Here is a 23,745-nt window from a genome sequence, read left to right on the forward strand (position 1 = left end):
ATGCTGTTGATTACCACAGACACATTTTTATTTGTATTCAAAAAAGCCACTTTACAAACATGCTTGTGGACATCTTGAATTCTAATTGCACTATATATATATGGAATTCATTTGTTTTATATGACATTTCATTATATGTTACATTATATTAATTGTATTATATTACACTTTCATTGAATGAATTTTCTTCTTTTCATTACAGCTAACTGTACGCCCCCATGCAAAAATGGAGGGATGTGTTTGCGGCCCCACATGTGTGTGTGTAAGCCAGGCTCTAAAGGCAAGTCCTGTGAACAGACCACTCTCCCCCCATCCTCTCATCCAACCGGACCACTAAACGGACACACCAGTGGTGGACTTCCAAACGGAGGTCATACGAATGGATACCCCAATGGTCATAATGTAATTCCCCAGCGCCCCATTCCTCAGCAGATCTACCCTCAAAGCCAAGGTCAAGGGCCGTTACCGTTGCCCAGCACCAATGTGGGACATCTGACTCTGTCCATGAAGCCGTCACCTAATGGACCCATTCCTTATCAACCACAGTGAGTATGACGGCTGGATTCAGTCATTTATAGCCTTGTGCTGTTGTAAGACTGTCATGGTTTATGATGAATTTTCAATCATGATGGTTGTCTGGCTTTGTGCTTTATGGGAATTTGGTCATTTAGGTCAACAAATGCATCTCAAACAGGCCCAAATATTCCTAATTGTTTATATTTATTAATAAACAGACAGAACAGAATTCCAATGGACAGACGTTTGACTCAGCATGAAGCCTGGCCTATGCTGTAAATGATTTTGGCCTAGAACAGCCTCTTCGGTAGGAAAACCCATCTTACCGATGTGCAAAAAGTCCAACCACAGTTTTGTCATTATGTCTTAGAAATCAACCTTTATAAACAATATTATTTTTTTAGAGCCAATACTGGTACTGTTATTAAGTGTCCAATAACTGATATACAGTAAATGGTTTTCATTTTTGACAATCAAAAAGAAACTAATATGGCATTGAATAGTTAAATCATGTATGCACATTAAATTACTTTACAGTTCTTTCCTGTTGAATGTGCATGTAATGGCATTGTTGGGTGCTATTAAAAAGACTTACTATATGACAGCATTTATTGGTAAATCTGACATTTGAGAACTGATTATATAACCTAATATGTTTGAATATTGGTGAAGAATATTGATAAACTGATAATCAGACTGTTCATTTAAGGATATGTGTTTTAGTTTAGCATAGTACAGCACACCACAAATTGGGTTGAGTAAGGTATTTTGGACTTTTTAGATTCCTCAGGCCCTTTGTCATTTTATTATTTTGGAATGAACTCCATAGCTCGATATTAATTCCAGACATCAGACCTGCAGATGTTAACAGTCTCTGCCCATTTCATGCCCCCTACTACTCAGCTTCTCAGCTTGGGTCTATTTTACAGAAATACCTACTGTTCTTAATTCTGACTCACTGAAATCTTTTTACATGACTTACACTTGGGCTCTCACCAAATCGTGACTCCTGAACTCCTGATGTCAGCCTAGATTTCTCCTTTAATTTTTGTTTGCCCTCAAAACACCATTTTTATGAGAATCCTTTACCGTGACTGGAAACCCCCCAAGGGTTTTTGGGGTCTGGCTCAGGGGTTGATTTGTCTGCCATGGCTTTAGACAGCTGTAAATTTCACTATCATATTGGACATGTAGCACAACTTTCTTTCGTCCTTCCTATCAGAGTGAATCAGACTGCAGAGTCAAAATCTCGAGATGTGGGGGAAAGCCACAGAATTTGCCCCCATGTTGGTTCCAGGAAAAGGTGTAATGCTGCGGCAGGACAGGATATTGATGAATTCTACTTAAAATATTAATGAAAGCAGTTTATGTGCTGGGACTGACGTGCATTTTCAGTCAGAGTTTGTACGTTTCTGCTTGGTAATTGCTACCAGACCTGTCCTCGAAAGCTTCTGCGGGTTTCCACAGGGTTTATTGTGTGCATGGAGGAGGTAGGCCTCTCTCCAGAACTCCCCTTCCTCTCAGCTGCGGACAAACATCTTGCTCAACATTTGAGAGGAATTTCCTGCATTTTAGATATTTAGATTATTTTGAATATTATCAGTGTATGTAATCAGTATTTAATTATATTTTTAATATAAATATTTAGGTTACAAAAGCCAAAAAGACCAGGGCTCTGAGTGTTGGTAGGGTTGTCAGGATACCAGAATTTACATAACATTTTGTGTTTATGTTAATATCTTGTCAAGACAGATGTTTTGAGCAAGAAATACACAAAGGCTGTATGGCAACCAACAGTCACCAGTCAGTCAGGCAGCCCTTGGGTGACTGCATTTATTTTATTTTCTTATTTTTTATTATTTTTGATTGTATTTTTTTTAGCATGATACCAAAGTATCAAAATCCTGCCATTCCATCTTGTTAGTTTTGAAAACTGGTGGCTTACTATCACCATGTTGGTTCTCTTGTACCTCGTCTAACTTTTGCCAAGGTAACTCATGGAAGAACAGATTTATATATGCATAATTTTACACACAGAAACATTTAACATCATGTGTTGTTTTTAACATCACTGTTATTTTTGTCTTCAAATAGGATATTTGTAACTGTCAAAATATGACAGTTATTAGCCCGCATTTCCTTCCAAAACAGACAGCACGAGTAAAAGGTTTATTGAAGCGCCGATTGAATGATTTGTTGGTGTGAGTGTGACAGGCAGCTGTGAGTCATCAGCATGGGTTTAGTGTAGTTTAGTGTAGTGAATCTGTGGTCGGGTGTCATCACCGCAGAAACAGGTCAGTGACATGGTATTCAAACACTTGGTGAACCTACTTGTTTTGGCTAACTGTGGACAATCATCTAGGAATGTATAAATGTAAAAGCATTTGATCTATTAAAATCAAGTATTCTTGAGAACTGTGTAATAATTAATTTTTTTTGACGTCTGACTCTGAATGAGCACTGTAACTCTAAGGTATCATTTTCAAACTGGTTTCATGTGGCATTATTTTACAGGTGTGAAGTGGGTTCAGTGCGCAACAGTTTTACTGAAAATCATCTCTATGCTACCATAATTTTGAATTTATAGACTTTATAGAGTTGAATTTGCAGAGGTCTTGTTCTGATCTTATATAGAGTGAGAAAGAACTTTAAATTTATAGTTGAGTGAGTTTGTGTAGAAAATCTGATCCCTCCACAGGAACGTTGCTGGTCATGGAAAGGAGTGAGACTGGCCCCTAGGCACTTTAGGAGAGATATAATACAGTGTTTTCTGTTGACGCTTAATTTTCCGAGCCTGGATCAATGCCGAGCATTGTGCTCGAGCTGTGTGGCACACTGTATTTACTCTGTTCCTATTGTTTAACTAAAGTGATTTAAGGTGTTTAATGTTGGAGTTTATGATGAAGCCATGTAGTGTTTGTGCTCTGAGGATTTTTCTGTGTTGACTTTTCAAAATCTCAAGTAAACTCATGAATCCTTTGTTGCCAGTTTAGGTGACCTTTAGGTGAGCTGAACACTGAGACATTGGTCCTTATACTCAAATAAAATGATAAGTTGGAATTGACCATCAGTTAGGGTATTGTTCACAGCTAATCAAATCAGAGTTTAGTCAAAAATAAGATTAAAAGTTAGCTTATAATAGAAAGCTTATAATATTATCTATGTAAAAGCAGTGATGTATATTCTTTCAAATGAGAATAAACGTGATTACGTTTTTTTTGTGAGTTTAACCATTATCTTGCAGCCTAACACACAAATCTCTTTGAATTAAGTTTGTTTTTCTGACACAATTAGCATTTTTTTTTATTTATTTTTTTTTATGCATAAACCACACAAAATCATTGAATTCAAGGAACACATTTCATCTGTTCAAGCATTTCCAGGGAATCGAACCCATGACCTTTGTTTTGCTAGCATATAAACAGACAGACAGACAATTAACAAGGTAAATCAAATACCTTTGTAATTAGTACAAATGAATATTGTGGCTACAGCTGTGTATAGGTGGTTTGTGTGTATAAATATGCTGGGATAACTTTAGCTTAAGAAGTAAACGATAAAATAAAGAGGAAAAAAGTATTCACAAATTTTAATTCTGCCTTCACTGTTTTTGCTGTTCCCAGCGAGCACAGGCTTGTCCCTGTTTCCAGTCAAACTTGCAGCTGATGTACACATACTGTATCTGCATACTGTAAGAAAAAAAATTCCATCAACCCTAAAACACAATGCAATATGTAATTCAAAATACAGGTAAAACACCTGTGAAAAATCAACACGGAAAATTCCTTCATATTAACACTGCATTTTTAGATACTTTTCTTTATAGTTTATGTAATCAGCCCTGTGAGGAGCACATACTGACACACCATAGCATGACGTTACCGTTAGCCTCCAGCTATAAAACTCACTCATAATAGAGCAGTGGTGTTAACACACACCTGGCTCTGTAACTCCTGTCAATCACTGAGATCTGGAGTTCATCTGTGCAGCTTCTCTCATGTCTGGCAGGACTTTGAAGTGACAGTCATATCCAGGTTACACCCATGCAGTGAGCTGCCACCCTCCTCTGGATAAGTGTGCACTGTCATGCTGACAGTGAATAAAAAATGAGGAGAGAGCTCCATGGTGTCTTTAAAGTCAGTGGTAGTGGCTGTTAGCTAAAGCATAGCATTCTTAGCATCCTAAGAGTATTATTGATAACTGCAATATAGCCAAAATTTTGCCATAAATTATGGTGGGAGCATGGACAACAAATCTTGGTCAGCATGAAATGGAAGTTGCGATAGTCTTTTCATCCCTAATGTGAAGTATATCCAAATGTAACGGCTTCTCGAACAAGAAAAATGTAGACCGGGACTTGATTTCAGCCGGAGTTTTGATGGAATGAAAACAAAGATTCATGCACTACAGAACAGCCACCAAACTATCATTAGAGGATGGTGACGTGCAGGTCAGTGCTCTCATTTACTCCATGGGAAGGATACTGAGAATATATTCAAATCATTCGACAATGAAGGATGACCGAGATAACTATGAAGTGGAGATTCAAAAGTTTGACGAGCACTTCATTCCCCTTTTACAAGCTTTCGGAAGATCATGACTTCTGCGAACTAAAAGATGAATATATCCGAGACAGGAGTGTGATCGGATTGAGAGACAAATCTCTGTCAGAAAAGCTGCAGTTTCAAGGAACACTGACGCTCACTAGAGCAATTGAAATGGCACGTAGTCACAAGCTCATTAAAAACCTAAATGCTGAGCAAAGCGAAAGTAAATTAGAGGAGGTTAAACTCTCTTAACAAAATCATGGTAGGGGATGGAAAACTAGCTCTGATAGCCTGACAAAAAAAGGACAAGGCTATAGAAATGAATGGAGTAAGAGGAAGAAATGCTCAAGATGTTAACAAAACACATAATCAGAGAGAATATTGTCCTACCAAAAAAAAAAAAAAAAAAAAACAATGTTGAAAGTGCAAAAAGATTGGCCATTTTGCTGTAATCTGCCACATTAAGACAGTGCAAGAAGTGACATCTTATAAAGATGCGGGGTCAGCAATGTTCTTAGGCTCTGTTCAAAGTGAAGATGCACCCATTGCAACAAGGACTGGCGACATTCTCATGGATGGACAAATAATCCAATTTCAAAATTGACTCTGGTGCAGGCGCCACTGTTATATCTGAGAAAATCCATGAAAGTCTAAAGAATAAAATACCACTGACCAAAACAAAGGTCATACTGAATAGTCCTGGTGCTAAGCTGGAGTGTATCGGCCAAATGAGAACAAAAGTAAGTGTGAAAAAAATTATGTACTTGATGTATGCATATGTGATGAGAGGAGCCCAAATCTACTGGGACGCAGTACTGCAATTCAAATGGGGATAATAAAAAGAATAGATGAAATAAGGGAGAGTGTATTTGGCTCTTTGGGACTCTTTGGAACAAGTTAAAATAATGCTCAAAATTATAGCGGAGCTGTACAGTGTCCATTTAACTCGTAGAACACCAATCCCTATGCTTACAAAGGTCAAATAAGAACTGGATATAATGGAGCGGCTGGGCGTGATTGAAGAGGCTTCCGAGCCCCCTCCATGATGTGCCCCAATGGTGCCAGTCACCAAAAGGAACAGAGATATTAGGATATGTGTCGACTGGCAGGGGTGACAATCTTTACCAGTCTGGATGCGGCCAGTGGTTTCTGGCAAATCCCACTAGACGACGCCAGCAAGAGGTTGACTACTTTCATAACCTCCTTCAAGAGGTACTTTTTTTGTTGCTTGCCCTTTGGCTTAACTAAAGCTCCAGAGATATTTCAGCTACTTCAGAATATCGAGGGAGTATGCTGCTACGTGGACGACATCTTGGCATATGATCGTACACGTGAAGAACATGACCATAGACTTGATGAAGTACTGAAGGCTATCCATGCCTCGGGACTGAAGCTGAAGAAGGAAAAATGCATCTTTGGCCAAAAGGAACTGGGTTTCGTTGGACACAGTCTCAGTCAAGAGGGCATCAGGCCCAACCTGGAAAAGGTCTGTGTTATTTTGGACCTCAGCAAACCCCAAAATCTGACCGAGTTAAAGTGGATGCTGGGTATGATTAATTTCTTTTGCTGTTACCCGTCACACAGCGCTACTGTGTTACAGCCACTGTATGAGTTACTTAGAGCCGATGCAGTGTGGAGATGGGACAGGAGTCGAGAGGAGGCATTCACGAATGTGAAATATATGTTGGTTGCAGCCCCAGTGCTGCCATATTACGACCTGATCAAGCCTACTTAGCTGGAGTTCAGGAGCACTTGCTGGCTGCACCTCAGAAGGCATTAGCTGATGAGGAGCTGCAAAGTATGCTTTAATATGTCCAGCAATGGTGGCCTAAACATGTAATAGTGGTGCCTGTCAATTTGCAAGTCTGCTTTAGCCTACGGGTTTTTTAGTGAGTCGACAGGGCTTCTCCTGCATGGGTCAAGAATCAAAGTGAGGGATGAAGTACTTGCTCGCATTCACAAAGGCCACCAAGGACTTAGTAAGTGTCACAAGCAAGCTCGCCTATCAGTATGGGAGCCGGGCATCAGCACTGATCTAAAACGCAAAGTGAGTCAGTGCCAGTTGTGTCAGATTAGTAGGCCAACTCAATGCAAGGAGCCATTGCTGGTGACAAAGTTACCCCCAGGTCCATGGAGACAACCTGGGATAGATCTCTGCAAAGAAGGTGGCCATCAATACTTTGTAGTAGTGGACTATTTTTCAAGATGTATTGAAATAGCACACTTGGCGGACATGACAAGCAAGAGAGTAATTGGCAAATGAAAGAGGATGTTTGCACATTTTGGCATCCCAGAAAGGCTGTGCTCTGACAACGCTCAACAGTTCATATCAGTTGAGTTTAAGACATTTGCAGGACAGTATGGCTTTGTTCATGTGACCTCCAGTCCTCACTTTCCACAATCGAACGGAAAAGCATGAAAGGCTGTTCAGATGGCAAAGAAGATACTGAAGCAGGACGACCTGTTCTTGCCTCTTCTCATGTATAGGGTAACTCCAATAGCAACTACAGGATGCACTCCATTGCATCTTCTCATGGGTTGGCCCCTCAGGACTAAAGTTACAGTGATGGCAAGTAGCTTGGTCTGTGAATGGCCTGACTTGAAAAGTGGAAGCTAAAAATCACAAAGCGATGACATTGATGACATAGTGCTAGATCCTTATCGCCGCTTCGTCCTGGGGACTAAAGTTGGATAGTGAAAAGGAGTGGATGACAAAAGGGATTGTAAGTCGTCAAACTGAACAGCTGAGGTCATACTATGTGTCAGCTGACCATGGAGAACTTGCAAAGTTGCAATTGCAAACATCTCCAAGCCATTCCAGGGGGTACTGCTACTCATTAAGATCTACCCGACTCCACAACAGATGCTGAGGAAAGTAACCTGCCCATGGTTCCAAGTGAGCAATTATCTGGGGCTTATCAGGGAACATACGTTCCTTCCTTAGAACCCACTGCTGCTGTGCCTCTTACTCTACCAAACATAGTATTGCCTAAGACGACATGCTGTGGGCATGTGATAAGAAAACCTTTGCGCTACCAGTCATAATACAGATTCAAAGTACAGAAATGCTCTCAATTTTCTTGTTGTTGTTGTTGTTTAATTAGTGCATCACAGAGACTTTGTGAAAAGATTTGTATTTCATAATGTTTTATGTTTATGTTTGCAGCAGTGTAACTGAATCTTGTGTTATAATTTTGTTTGTTAAAAAAGTGAGTCAGAAAAGACATGCAAGTGGTTTATGACAGTGTACAATGAGGACTTTGTCATGTCGCTGGAATTAGAGTCATAGTGCCAGTGTATAGTGAGCCAGGGTCCTTACTGTCCTTACCAGTTCCCAAATTTGTGTTCATTATATACTGGTTCATGACCTTGGAAGCTAGGGAGCTGATTGAGATGCACTGCAAGTGTTACGCATCAGTGATGACATCGTGTCTGCTGGTGTCTAGGAAACAAAAATGTATATCCATCTGCGGACGATATAGAAGAGACCATCCTGATTTGGGTCACTGGGTTCATTAGAAGAGAGAGCTGTGTAGCGTCTCGCCGAGCATGAGGGAGGAACCGCAGCGGATTCAGCCAGATTCTGGGAATAACAAGAGGATAAGTGCGGAAGGAGAAGAATAGACAAAGTGGTCAAAAAAGTGGGAGAAGGAAATGGAAAACTGAGATGGTCAGAGTCCTGATATTATGAGAGGAGGAGAATGGGCAGAGTGGTACAGGAAGCGAGAGAGAAACAGAGATGACAGAGTGAAGGAGATAGAGAAAGTAATGGACATGTAAAAGTTGTTTATGTGAAAATAAGCAACATCTGGAGATCATGGGAGTTCAGACCTATGTAGCTGTTCAGTTTTGATTGAAAGAGAGAGAGTAAAAAAATCTCTCTGCATCTTTTTTTTTTTTTTTTTTTTGTTTAATTACAGCACGTCTGCCAGTGTGCAAGGTCGCGCCAGCTATTTTGTTGAGACTGGAATTGGAGCTTATGTTTATAACTTTCTCTCTCCCTCTTTGACATCCCCCTCTCACTCTCATCTTCTCTCTGATGCAGCTGTGGACTTAGTAGTTGGATGATTTGTACGTATAGAATTCATGTTAAATGTTCATTACAAGTGAAATTTGAAAACAAAGCTTCATATGATCTTGGTCTACATATTAATTTATTAATTTTTCTTCAATTGTAGCTCAGTATTACAATATATTGTAGTACTTTCCCTGTTTACAAGTTGCATTCTCTGCAATTCCAATTTAGTGGACTGCGAATGCAGTACAAGTTGCTCACTAGCAAATATAAAATTGTTTATTATTATGGTCTATATATGTATTTATATATATATATAAATACACACTCTGTACATTACAGTTCAAAAGATTGAGTCAATAAGATTTAAAAAATAATAATACTTTTATTCAGCAAGGACACCAAAATTTATCAAAAGTGACAAAAAAAAAAAAAAAAATTAAAAAATAAGAAAAATAAATGATGTTCTTTTGAATATTCTATTCATCAAAGAGTCCTGAAAAAAAATATGGTTTCTACAAAAATCAAGTAGCACAACAAGCATAAGAGACTTCTTTCCGACCTTAAACTTTTGAATGTTAGTGTATAATGTTATTTTATATTTTTATTCAATTTTTTATGTGGTTCTTTTAAGTACCATGCTCTTTCAGACCATTCAGGCAAGGCTATTTGATTTTGAAAATATGTAGTTTTCACATTCCAAGTTAATATGTTGCCAAGCTTCAATAGATGCATAAGAAGAAGTGAGCAGAGCCGCATCACATGTGTCCAACCACTATGCTCCAAAAACCATAATTACAATTCATATTACCAGGATTTACTCTGAATCTCTGCCCAGTGTCATAAAATTCAATATAAACAGCTCATTATACTCCTGCTCCCCATGCGCAGAATAATCTTAGGGCAAATAAACATTAGTGAATTTTTTTTTCAAAGCAAAATATGTGGCTTCATTGCCACAGGAGCAGCAATGAGTGCTGACTGGCTCTTTTGAGGGCATTCTGAATCCAGAAGCGAGCGGGTTCAGTTCCAGTCTCAGACAGGTTCCTCTTCATGACGGCACATGTAAACAGATGCCCTGCTGATCTAACCTGTCTACCAGAAGAGACACTGTGGGTGGAAATCAGCTGGGATCACTATACCTAAATGGTCTGGCTTTGTTCTTAGTAAAATTTTTCTCTTACTGGCCTGCTGTGGTGATGTGTGGAGGCAATAAAAGATCCTGTTGTTCTTTTGTTGTGGTTTTATTGAAATATTTGAATGCAGACCACACAGTTTGTTCAGTTAACTGCTCGTCTGCAATCCTCATTTCATATTAAAGAAAATATTAGAGTAGTTTCATACTAACATATTAAACTCATTTCTCACAGGGCCTTATAGAGTTCTTTTTAAAGGGTTAGTTCACCCAAAAATGAAAATAATGTCATTTATTACTCACCCTCATGTCGTTCCACACCCGTAAGACCTTCGTTCATCTTCGGAACACAAATTAAGATAATTTGATTAAATCCGATGGCTCAGTGAGGCCTGCATTCACAGCAATGGTACTTCCTCTCTCAAGATCCATAAAGGTACTAAAAACATATTTAAAACAGTTCATGTGAGTTCGGCGGTTGTACCTTAATATTATAAAGGCCCATCACTATATTGATAAAAAAAGTCGTTATTTTGTTATTCAGCAAGGACACATTAAATTGAACAAAAGTGACCACAAATACATTTGTAATATTACAAATAATTTCTATTTTTTTTTTTATATATATATTATTTTTCTTTTTGTTTTTACTTGGTGTGCTTACTGTGAGCTGTTACATAATTTTACAACCTCTCTGAGATGGTGCAAAAGAAGATATTTTGTTTTGTCTATACAGGGTGAGTAAACAATGACAGATCTTTAATTTTTGGGTGATCTAACTCCTTAAGACTGAATAGTCAACTAGTCATTCGATCACCCACTAGTTGATTATTATTTTTTTTCTTAAATATGTAGTTTTCTTCACCCCTAATGAAAGTGACATGAAAGTGTGCAACTCAATGAGATATTTGTTAAAATTGACAAAATTGAAGAGTGCTTTGATCTCAAACATCATCTCCAACCCTTTTGGTGGTCCACATTTGAGCAGGAAGACAATTATAACCTGAACAGTGCTCAGCTGTCTCAGCTAAACATACAGAAAAAAATAGTCTGGGCCACTGAGCACATCTGGGCACAAACCCAATGGTTTCCTTAAGATGATTTACATTGCTCCGCACATGTATTCACAGATTTATATCACCGTCTGCTGAACATTCAATAACAAGTGTAAGAGAATGCTGTATTTCACATCCATACATCAAATGTGCTGTGTACATTTTACACACGTGTGTGATGTGGCGCTGAAAGCATCCAGTCAGCCCTTCAGGGAGGGTTCTCGTCAGGGATAGTCTTACACGCTGTCTGTCTCAGCTGCGGTTCTGGGAGCTTGGGCTTTACGTCAGAGTCCTAAGTGTCTTACGGATTGATATTTTTATAAATGCTGTCCTCATTTATGTATGAGAGCATTTCAATAGGTCTGGTGTTTTAGGGAGGACCCGTGTGTTCATAGTTGGTGTTTGTGTGTGGGTTTTAATGTATTTACAGATTGTGTGTCTCTGGGTGTGTGGTTAGGCATTTAGAAAGAGTGTGCATGTGTGGTTTGTGTGGGTGTGTGTATGTATTTAGAGAGGGTCTGTGTGGTTGGTGCAGTGTGTTTGTGTGTATGTGTTTGAACTGTTGCAGTGATCCACAGGTGTTGGGCCGGTCAGGTTTCTTGTGCTGTTTGGTTTCAAGCTGAAATGCAGCCTGGCAGTGAACCAGTGTCTGGATTCATGGAGCACCTCGGGTTTAGTGCGTTAGACCTGTCCAGACACCTGTCAGACGAGAAGCCCGGGAGCAATGGGAGAGAAAGCGAGAGACAATAAAAGATACCCATGTCCTCCCCGTCGCTGTGGCCGCCAGATTGTGCACCTGTTGAGGAAGAGCTATGAGATGCCCGCTGGCATAAGAACATGAGAGACAGTCATGGTGTAGTACAGTCCTCTTGGAGGAGATTAGAATAAGCCAGCTGGCCTCCCTCACAAACACACACAATTAAGTTTTCCTGTCTACATGTGCAGGAAACTCACAGCTCTTTCCACACCAGGTCTGGTAATATAGCTTATTAGGAAGTTCATGAGTGCTGGCTTTAAAATTATAAATGCCCTTGGCTTTATTAGTAATAGTGCTTGCTTAGTCAACGCCCAAACAATCAGCCAAACACCCAGCATCACCGCATTGGGTTGCATTCATTAGTAATTGCGCACAAGTGTTCTTACTTAGGTGGGCAGAAAAGGTTCTCACGTAAAATTCTCATACATTACATTTGCTCATTCCCTCGTTCTAATGTTTATAAAGCTGGATTATTCTAAATGAAGTGCAGTTACAAATTAGCATAATACACGTCCATCCATATCCATATCCATAAGGATTTTTGTACAGCCTCTCCTGTACAGCTTTTCATCACACTCTGCAAATGCATTCTTAAATTTTCTGAGAGCATACACAGAAATGTTTCAATACAGCTGAACATTTTGGGATAATGTTTTTGGAAGAAGTCTCTGCTCACCAAGGCTGAATTTATTTATCAAAAATACAGCAAAATCCATCGTGTTGTGAAATATTATTACATTTTCAAATAACTTTTTTTGTATTGTAATATATTTTAAAGTGTAATTTTATGTATGTGTTTGTGCATTTAGTGGTCGCATTTAAGAGACATTTAAAACTGCAGTCTGTAACTTCTTTTTTGGTTAAAAATGATCCAAAATCAATTTTTGAGCAGGTACAGAACAAGCCAGTGTTCAAAACTATCTCCTTACTTTAGCCTTAAAGGAATAGTTCACACAAAAATGAAAATAATCCCATGATTTACTCACCCTCAAGCCATCCTAGGTGTATATGACTATCTTCTTTTAGACTAACACAATCCGAGATATATTTAAAAATATCCTTAGTCCTCTAAGGTTTATAACGGTTGTGAATGGTAGGCCAAAAGACAGAAAAAATGCATCCATCCATAAAAAAAAGTAATCCATACGACTCAGGAGTTTTAATAAAGGCCTTTTTAAGCGAAGGGATGCGTTTTTGTAAGAAAAATATCCATATTTAATATCCATAACTGCAACTGCAGGTTTCAAACAGAGATGGCGACAAAGAGGCAACACTTACGGACTGCAGCTTTAAGGTTCTTTTGGTGGTGTAATTAATTGTCTGCATAGTGTACATGTATGCGTACAGAGGATGGAAAGACAAAGAGAGGCATGAGGAAAAGCTTATAACACATCTTCCTCCAGTTGGAGTTCTCACCATATATCAGGTTCCAGTGTTTAGGACATGTGATGGTGTGTGTTTATAAGCACTTACCCAGCTCATTGCTTTTCACCTGTTCAAGAACATTTTACGCTCTTTCTTTTTATGTGTGTGGTCTGCTCTTTGTAGGGTGTTATGTTCTATGTTTATGGGGTGTAACAGGTTTTACTGATGAAAAGACCAGCTTGAGTTTTCTTGCTGGTTCAGGATGGTTTATGCTGGTTATTACTGGTCTAGCTGGTGAATAAGCATGGCCATGTTTCTCCAGCAACTATGCTGGGAACCATATGCCAATTTTGTTTGTGCTGGGCTGGTCTGAATGGAGGTCTCAAACTCAACTGCTAGAAGCTATTAAATGCTTTTCCCAGACAAATTAAATTAGGCCTTGTTCAAGGCTTGACTTGTGTTTCTAAATATGTTGGCATTCACCTTCCCATAGTTATATCTAGAATACAAAATAGATGCTAAAACCTTTTTATGTGTGCGTGTATGGGTCCATAGTTGTGCGAGTTTGTGTTATTCAACCCCAGAGTTGTAAACACTGAGATAATTGGCTGGTCTTTAAGTTGTTTGTGTCTGTTGGTACACATGCATGGCATGGAAATAAACTATTATATGTAGGAGACTGTGAGGGAGGATGACAAACTATGCACTACAGCACATTGCATGACATTAAGAGCAATACAAACATACATTTCAAAATGAGACCTCTCTAAGAACATCAAACGAGAGATGAAAGTCAGATGGAGAGGCAGACTTGAATAGTGTGAAAGACAAGATGAGAGAACACTGGGGGGAAATGACCTCTGTTTACACTTTCCCTCTAAATATTCTCATTTTGTTTGCTCGTTTTTGTGTGTCTGCTCCTTACATTTGATCAGAGTTCAGACTCTGTTTATAAACTTTGTCCACACATGTTTCTTTGTTGTGGGGTTGTTGTGGATAAAAAGCATGTTATGTCTAAAGCCTGGCTCACACTGAAAGGCGGTGGTCACTGCCTGCACTCCCATTGGTTGTTGTCACACCATGTCACTGCTCATTTGCATAAAGCTGAGCTCTGCAGTATCTGTCAGTCATCGAAAATTAGTGATATCCAGTCGCTTTTTATCTGCAAGTCCATTTCAATCAATGAGAACAGCCCTTATAAAGGCAGTAGCGACTCCTGTCCGTAAATTTAGGTAGGGCAGATTCTGGGTCGTAGCGCTAGTGTATGATAAACATTTTGTAAGCTTTATATTTAATACTGAACACACGCACCCGCTGCCACAATTAATATCATAATACATACCTGCTGAAGCCATTTGTTAAATTTTAATATATCCTGCTCACGATCCTATTTAAAATCTGAAAAATATTTGTTGCAGAATGCTGAACACATTTACAATTTATTATTGATTCAGTTTATGCTTGTTTGTGCTTGGATGAATATTTTGGTGGGGCACTGCCCCATCTGCCCTTACAGACGAGCCGCGGCTACTTAAAGAGATACTCAGAAATAATTATTCTGTCATATCCTCATGTAATTCCGAACATGTATGATGTTCTGTGGAACAAGAAAGAAGATATTTAGAAGAATGTTAACCAATCGGTTTCAGCTCCCATTGACTTTTATTGTATGGACAAAAAATGCACTAAGGACCCAAATGGTTTTTGGGTGGACTGTCCCTAAAAGTACAGACACCATTCAGACAGATCTGAGGTCTACGCTGTTATTTTGAGATGCTGACCCTGATTTAGTCCTGTGCGTCATCGTCTTATATGAGGCTTACCATCTGTGATTCTGAGTGACCGCATTCCTGTTTTCTTCATCTTAATAGATGTATGAAAGACTTTATATTCGATTACATTTCACATCCGTTTCCTCACAGCTGTGTGCTGTTTTGTCTCTTTATTAGCAAGATGTTCAATACTTTCACACAGACGTAGCTGATAATTATCAGTATCTGTAATCCCTTTACAGAGTTCTTTCAGGGAATTTAGCTGTATTTGGTTTTGACATTGTGTTGTGCACTCTGTCCCAAAAACTAGTGAGCAGACTACCTAGAAAGCATTTTAAGAGACCTTTATATTTTATTCTTTTTACTGCATTATTTTAGTGAGCAATAACAACATTTGCAGAAAACGCAATACTAGGATCCATTGCAACAAACTGAATAAAATGCATTCTAGATGGTAATTGACTAAAATATGTTTTTTATTTCAGTCAGTACTTAAATGTGTAAAAGTATCAAATTAAAATGAAAAACTCTTTAGTCCTATGCTTAGAGCATCATGTCACATATAGCATGCTAATGTCAAACTGTATTGAGTTGTGTATTGGACACTTTTAATTCTTCATAAGTGAGGCCAGTGAGCTTTATTCTGATTCACAGACATGAAAGAAAACAAAAGGATCTTACAGAGAAACTATGGTTGTATCAGAAAGAAGAGAGAGAGAGTGCTATGCTGCGACGTGATGTGTTATGATGGATTTTTGTCCATGTGTTTGCAGTATGTGTTTGTACAAATGACATTTAACTGTATGTGTGATAAACATAATGAAAAATCACTTCAATCCTTGTGACTGCAGATGTGTTTTGTATGTTGCAAGTGACTGGTTTCATTTACATGTTACCAGAAGCATGTCTGTTTGTTCAGGGTACTGTGGTTTTCCATATGGCCTTGAGCAGGTTATTAATCAAAGTGAAAACCACATGAATTAATGAATACATGAATATTAGAATTTTCAATATGGATGTAAATCATTGTAACAGAAACACAGAGAGATGGAAAGAAAAAGTTACGGTAAAAAACACAAACTGTAAGGCAAGATGTTGACATTTTTGTTTTTAACGTTTGTATCTTGCAGAGTGCAAAACCCAGTTTCAATGACGATGCACCAGAGCAAAACACAGAAGTTTATGGTTCAACAGAAAAACTACCACACTCACACGCAGGTGCATGGTGTCGGACCTAACCTGAACCGGGCCATCCCGCTTTCAGTGGGACACAACCCAATTCACGGTAAGGACAATCCATCTTTGTATGCAATGTTTTTTTTGTTTTTTTTAGATCTTTTGCAGCACATTAAAAAGCACTGTAAAGTAGTTCATAAGTCTTTTGGACTATATTCTAAGTCTTATGAAGCCATATGATTGATGTGCCTGAGGTACAGACTGAAATTTATGTCAATATTTATGGAAAATTTTATCAAATATGACACATGTGAAAACCAGTGATGTTTGACGTTGTTGTCTAACCTGCACCATACACTGCAATAAGTATTTTTCTATGTGTTTTTGTCTTGTTTTGCAGTAGTTATATAAACATCCTTGAAAGATACATTTACTTAAGAACCAAAATAATTTTTCTGAAGGTTTTATGTATTGCTTTCAGAGAGATCTAGCAAAATTTTGTGATGTGGTTGCTTAAAACAAGATATAGTTGTCTTTGGGGTAAGTAAATAATATATTTTAAAAAGAAAAACAAGATAATTTTTCTTACCCCAACTGTAAAAATGTTTTATTCTTGTTTTAAGCAAAAACATCTGAAAGATGTAAATCCTTGTGGCATTTTGCTTCTCAAGTGAATACTTCTCATTTTAAGGATTATTAGATATCACTGTGTTGGAAAACAAGACAAAAACAAAGAAAGAATATGATTTTTTGCAGTGTATTTACTTGATAGAAGAATTATTGGTTACACTTTATTTTAAGCTGTCATTGTTACAGTGTAATCATATATTTAAGTACTGAGTAATATTAATTAACAACGTACTTACTATAAGATTAGGGTAGGATTAGGATTTGGTTGAGAGTTAGTTGCATGTAATTATGCATAATTTGCTGTTATTACTATGGTAAGCACATGTAACATATGTAACAAGGACACTGTAAAAGAAAGTGTTACCAAATTATTTATACTGATTATTACTATTAGTGTCACTACTATTAGTGTAACTAATTATTGCTTTTAACACTTTTATAAAAACAGTAAGCACACAAGGCCACCCAGGACAGTGTCATTTTTTTTTTTTTTTTTTTTTTTGGGGGGGGGGTAGGGTTTGGGTTAAAGGGTTAGTTCACCCAAAAATGAAAATTCTGTCATTTATTACTTACCCTCATGCCATTCCACATCCGTAAGACCTTCGTTAATCTTCAGAACACAAATTAAGATATTTTAGTTGAAATACGATGGCTCCGTGAGGCCTTCATAGGGAGCAATGACACTTCCTCTCTCAAGATCCATAAAGGTACTAAAAACATATTTAAATCAGTTCATGTGAGTACAGTGGTTCAATATTAATATTGTAAAGCTATGAGAATTTTTTTTGGTGCGCCAAAAAAACCAAAATAACGACTTATAAAGTGATGGCTGATTTCAAAACAATGCTACAAGAAGCATCGGAGCATAAATTAATCAGTGTATCGAATCTGCTGTTCGGAGCGTCAAAGTCACATGATCTGAATCATGATTCGACACACTGATTCATTTGTGCTCCGGTGCTTCATGAAGCAGTGTTTTGAAATCGGCCATCACTAAATAAGTCGTTATTTTGTTTTTTTTGGCGCACCAAAAATATTCTCATAGCTTTACAATATTAATATTGAACCACTGTACTCACATGAACTGATTTAAATATGTTTTTAGTACATTAATGGATCTTGAGAGAGGAAACGTCATTGCTCCCTAGGAAGGCCTCACGGAGCCATCGGATTTCAACTAAAATATCTTAATTTGTGTTAAGATATTTTAGTTGTTAAGATATAAGGGACAGTAAAGATATTTATTATCTTACAAAAGTTGCCTTTGAACTTTCTATTTTTCAAAGAATCCTGAAAAATATATATCACAGTTTCCACAAAAATATTAAGCTGCTGAAAATTCAACTTTGCCATCACAGGAATAAATTACGTTTTAAAATATATTCAAATACAAAACAGTTATTTTTAATAAATCAAGCCTTGGAGAGCATTATAGACTTCTTTCAAAAACTTTTAAAAATGTCTTGCCAACCTCAAAGTTTTGAACAGTAGTGTATGTCTTGGCTGCCACTCTCTATAATTTTGACGTGTTGATGCAATCCCAAAGCATCACTTTCTGTTGGAGAAATTTAAGATCTAGTGACATCAGCATCTCAAAATGTTATTTCATGTATCAGTTTTTATTTTTCAACAAGTCTCGCTGACTCTGCAGGAAGCCCTGGGTGTTTGACGGAATGATAGATCACACACACCGTGGAACATTCCATGAGGAGAGTGACAGCATGTCTGACTCGCTTAGAAATGTTTAGCTCTGTGTTGGCAATGCTTTGAGATGCCAGTTTTGACGATTTTGTTATACAGCTGTAGTAGAGTTGAAGACGACGATAGAACAGGTCTCCCACTGTCATCAATATTAAAGACGAATATTAAAACTGTGATTTCCAAGAATGGAAGAGTCATAGAAATTTATGATATATTAAAAAAATCATGGAAATTTCTATAACACGTCAAGTTTTTTTCCAGCTAATCTAGTCTAGAATTGCTCTATGCGGTTACTACATCTATAAAATGATTTTAAAACATCTTTATCCATCACAAACAACAGGGAATTGGAAATGTCATGGAAAAGCTAAGGAAATTCATTGATCAAAAGGTGTGGGAATCCACAGTACAAATTAGTGGTGAGATGGTTCACAACCACAGGCATGTGCGTTTTAGACCCCACTTTCTCACTTCCTTTCTCTTGGCACTTCTGCTAGAGTCTCATTTTTGTAATTCTGTATTGCTTCAGGTTAGCCCTTAAGTTATGGCCCCATTGTTTTTTGCTTTTTTTGTTTTTTTTAAGCGGATCCTCTGGTTGAAATCATATAAAGACTTAAGCATTGCCTTGTGCGCTGCACTGTCTAAAGTGAGTTATTAGCCTCATTTTCTCTGGGTAATTTTAGATAAAAGCCCAGCCATAAGGGAAGGCAAGAACCGGAGAAAAGAGAGAGACGGGGGAAAATTAAATGACAGAGCTTTACGATAAACGGTCATTGAGGGAAGTGCTCTTAGGAGGCAGGTGAGACGATTAGATACAGTAGTCCTGCATGTGAATGAGGGGACGGTGGGGCGGCAGAACTAATTTGTAGCATGACATCTATTATCCCTCTTCCTGTCCTGCAGACTGGCAGCATTACACAACTCAGCCAAATACAGCCAGAGCTCTGCTGTAATACTAATGCAAGGAGGAGCCCGTGGTGTATTGGGTAACTGTTTTTGCACGGTGTTGTGGTCTGACATGCCATTTCTCACTGCTTTGAAACTCAGCCAAACCACACTCTGACTGGATGTCGAATCATACAGAAGTGACCGGGTTCACTCAGAGGAGACAGACCTTTACGTATTACATTACATTAGTCTGAAGGTCATAAGAGACAAACATCTGACTGATTTCCTGTTGACCTCAGGTTACTTTTGTAGTTTTGATTGGATTTAGAGATTGATGGACTGAAGGAGAGAGGGGGATGAATTAGATCTACAATCTGAACAGAAATCTTGATATTCGTAATACATGCTATTTGTATATCATTACATTCAATTCAAGCTAAATCTGACAAAAACATACATTCGGGTGTCTTCCAAGGTAAAAATAATTCATAGATAAGTTAATGCAAACTAGCACAATTCAAACGAAACAATTTGTCCCAGGAACTTTTTTCCCACCAGTTCTGTTGCTGTCTGCGTTTCCACTGCGGCCTAAAGTACCGTGAAGATTAGTCCGGTGACGTAGGACTGCACGCGACTTTCCAGTTCCCGCTGGATTTCGCCTTCTGCATATAAGCTTAATAAAGCCTGAACCTCATCATCGGTCCATCATATTTTTTAAACTCCATTGTTGATTCGAATAGCAATCAACTCTTACTGCACACACTGCAACAGACTTTTAAAAATGGTGGTTGAAATAAAATACTGCATGGAGTCAACCAATCAAAATGCTGCGTGAACTCAACCAATTAGCATGTTCAGCGCGCAAGTCCCACCTCCGAAAGTTCCTGAACTTTGAAAAAGTACTACCTGCCTGGGGCTAGAAGGGACACAGCTACAGCAAATTGTCCTACCAAGGCTTACTGGGCATGCACACATCAATATTGCATCATTTTTGTCATGCTGAAAAACAATTAATTACTGTATTTGCATTATTGTAAGGGTAGGTTTATGGTTGGGGTACGTGTAGATGTTAATAAAACACACTCTGATAAATTGCAAATTTAATTTACTGTTATTTTATGGTGAGATTTTGCATCGCTTCCGGATGTAGCTGTATCCCTTCTAGCCGAAACTTTCCTACCTTGCAGGGCTTTCTGATTGGGAACATTTACCCAGAACTTCATTTAGACCCTGGTTCCTGCCGTCAAAACACACCGAGTACCACCCTAAAGTCCCTAGCTCCTGGGGAAATTTCCTGCGGTGGAAACGCGGCTTCTGTTAGGAGTAGGCACATAAGTAGGGTAGGGTAAAAATATTGATCTTCTAATAATAATCATAGTCTTATTTTGATTGATCTCAATTCTTAAAAAAGTCATATTTTACTCAGGTTTGCAGACCAATTAAAAAACAGTAAAAAAAAAAAAAATCAGAGTAGTCTGATTCCTGAGCAAATGACCCTTTTGGTCCATTCTTTTAATGAATCATTCAAAAAGACTAAAGTGTTAACATCTGAATTAGTTTGTCAGATACTAATATAGATGATGAAACAGATGATATATTAATTTATTTAAAATAAATAAATAAATAAATAAAAAAAGCAAGATCTGCAATCTTCTGCATGAAAGGCAATTCATCTAAGCCAGATCAGCTCATATTCAGGTAGGGGGCTGAAATCCTATCATCAAACCTGGGATTTTATAAGTAGTTTTATATAAAAACAAGTCTATGGTATTTCCTGTGGTAGTTTAGATTTGTCAAGTAAACATGTGTGGTTAAAGGTAGATGTATCAGACTAACTAGTTTCTCAGTGTCTTAGGCGTCTGGCACCTGGTGAGGTCTGTCCCACACGAGAGACGGCCTGTCAGCAGCCCTCTCTCTCTCTCTGTGTGTGTGTATTTGTGTGGTGCTCTGGTAAAGCCATTCGTCTCCTGTTGTCTACTTCTCACTGTTGCTGTATACTCTGTGTGCTTTCCTCAATTTACCTAACTCTCTCACTTCATAACAGCTGTAGGTGTCATCTGTAGCTGACGGATAACTGTGGAGACATTGTTTGATCTTTGAGGAAAGGTTACATGTTTGCTTCTAATGGATTTGCTTTACATAACAGAGGTAGGGGGAGGGAGACATAACGTTATGATAGAGATTTTTGTAGACTTACATCTCCAGTACTTGAATCTAGGATAATCACACCAATCCAAATTAAATTCAAAGTTCACTCAAAGCTGTCATGACTTCAGAAGACATCGTATACAAACTGTATGTACATTACAGTATCATCATATACAGTATTTTTTGTAGTTCATCATTTAGTATTTTCGGTGAAATAATTCTTTAACAAGATGCCATTTTGGATGGATAGATGGAGTATGAATGATAGTGGAAGGGATAGAAAGTAAGAAACAGGAAGCAGACAGAAAATCAGGCTGGTAATCAAGCAGAAAACAGCCAATAACCGTCTGCAGATAGAAAGCTGACTGGAAAATATTCAGTGAGACCATGATGCCAGGAGTTTATCGGACTGTAATTTAAAGTACGTACTTACTTTTTTTTCCCCATGTTGTTTTGCAGGTGGAAGTGACATAATTTACATTAAAAGGATTCAGGATAGACTACTTAGGAAAATTTGTTTTTCCTGCATATATATATATATATATATATATATATATATATATATATATATATGACAATAACATATTTTCAATCAGTAGTGGTAACCTTAGTTACAAAGGAAATGATCAGAAGTTAGTTGGGAAAAGCCGACATTCCTCTTTTCGTCTCTGTATAAGGCTTGGAGTTGTGGCCACTTTATCCAAATCCTTCTAGAAGAACTGGGTCTGATCCCAGAGTTGTTTGCTGGCCTCTCTCTCTCTCTCTCTCTCTCTCTCTCTTTCTTTTGCTCCTATTTTTTTTTCACCAGTCACCTCCTCATGTTCCAGAGACTGAGATATTGGACCAAGGACAGAGAAAAGGAGGGAATGGACGAAAAAGGAATCAGACAGTCACAGGGGAACACGTACAGGAGACTAAGAAAAGACAAGACAACAGAAAGACTTTCTCCAGCCTCTCTCCCTCTCGCTCCCTCTCTCGTTTCACTTTCTTAAAGCTGAACTCCTGAGCTGATCTGCCAGACACTGCCTACAAAAGTGAAAGAGAGTCGTTCTGAGTTGTTTATGAAAGCCATGCCGTCCAGACTGATGGAGTTTTTTCTCTTCTCTCTGTTGATGTCTCTGCTCTGCTGGGCTGCAGTAGGGAACCACACTGGCCGGATCAAGGTGGTCTTCACCCCGACTATCTGCAAGATGACCTGCACCAATGGCCGCTGTCAGAACAGCTGTCAGAAGGGCAACACCACCACTATCATCAGTGAGAACGGGCACGCTACGGACACACTCACCGCCCCCAACTTCAGAGTCGGTGAGTGGCATCGCCGCCTTTTCTCAGTGTATTGTGGGAAAAGTGGGAAGTTTTCTTTCATCCAGGTCTTTGTAGAGCATCTAATTCCTTCGCTGGCAACTGGACTTTGTTGAATGTATGTGTGTGAGCTTGCGTTTGCTGTATACTGAACAGAGAACAGCTGGCCGTGGGCCTGTTACATCATGTCCAGCCTCAGACAGGTCTATAATTATGGCTGATGTTTGGATGTGTTTCTAGTCACAGTTCGGTGAGGAGTTTTTACTTGCCTGGCAGATATTGTGGAAAAGTTTAAGATGCTTTAGATTGTGTCTGCAAAACCTACATTATTTGACTTCAGTTCTTCTCGCTTCATTTACAGCAGTAATATTTCACAATGAGGGCTCAGAATGTTCAAGAGCATGTGGTTATGACACAGCAGAATGTCTTCTGCCCTCCGGTTCAGCAAGTCTACTTTCATTTACTGAATGGAGACTGGGTTCTTCGCACATTTCTTAGTTGTGTAGTCCAGTCATTCCCAATGAGTGTTACATGGAAAGAATTTGATTTTGCCTTGGTAGAGTCTGTGTTACTTTCTCTGTTAACTTCTCATTAATGTTTGCACAAACTTGCTTGTGAGTGAAGTTTCATACTATTATATTTAAATTTCACTATGCAAAGAGTACAAATGACTTTTGTTAAACATTCCATCTAGATTTCATTTATAAGAATATTTCACATTAAGTTTTTCTCTGAGAA

The 23,745-nt window shown here is 38.3% G+C and overlaps 1 protein-coding gene across 8 annotated transcripts in view; it reads left to right on the forward strand.

The window, feature by feature from the left end:
• ltbp1 (latent transforming growth factor beta binding protein 1) overlaps positions 1 to 23,745 on the forward strand; it is a 102,632-nt gene that overhangs the window by 17,274 nt on the left and 61,613 nt on the right. For 7 of the 8 annotated variants that reach the window (XM_048191159.1, XM_048191157.1, XM_048191160.1 and 4 more), the window contains 3 exons: positions 203 to 545; positions 16,293 to 16,447; positions 22,843 to 23,010. In XM_048191159.1, the coding sequence (XP_048047116.1) occupies positions 203 to 545; positions 16,293 to 16,447; positions 22,843 to 23,010 (666 nt within the window). The remainder of the gene's footprint in view (positions 1 to 202; positions 546 to 16,292; positions 16,448 to 22,842; positions 23,011 to 23,745) is intronic. The other variant, XM_048191155.1, reaches the window with a different exon arrangement.

The sequence above is a fragment of the Megalobrama amblycephala genome, linkage group LG5 (assembly GCF_018812025.1).
Source record: "Megalobrama amblycephala isolate DHTTF-2021 linkage group LG5, ASM1881202v1, whole genome shotgun sequence".
Classification (NCBI taxonomy): Eukaryota; Metazoa; Chordata; class Actinopteri; order Cypriniformes; family Xenocyprididae; genus Megalobrama; species Megalobrama amblycephala.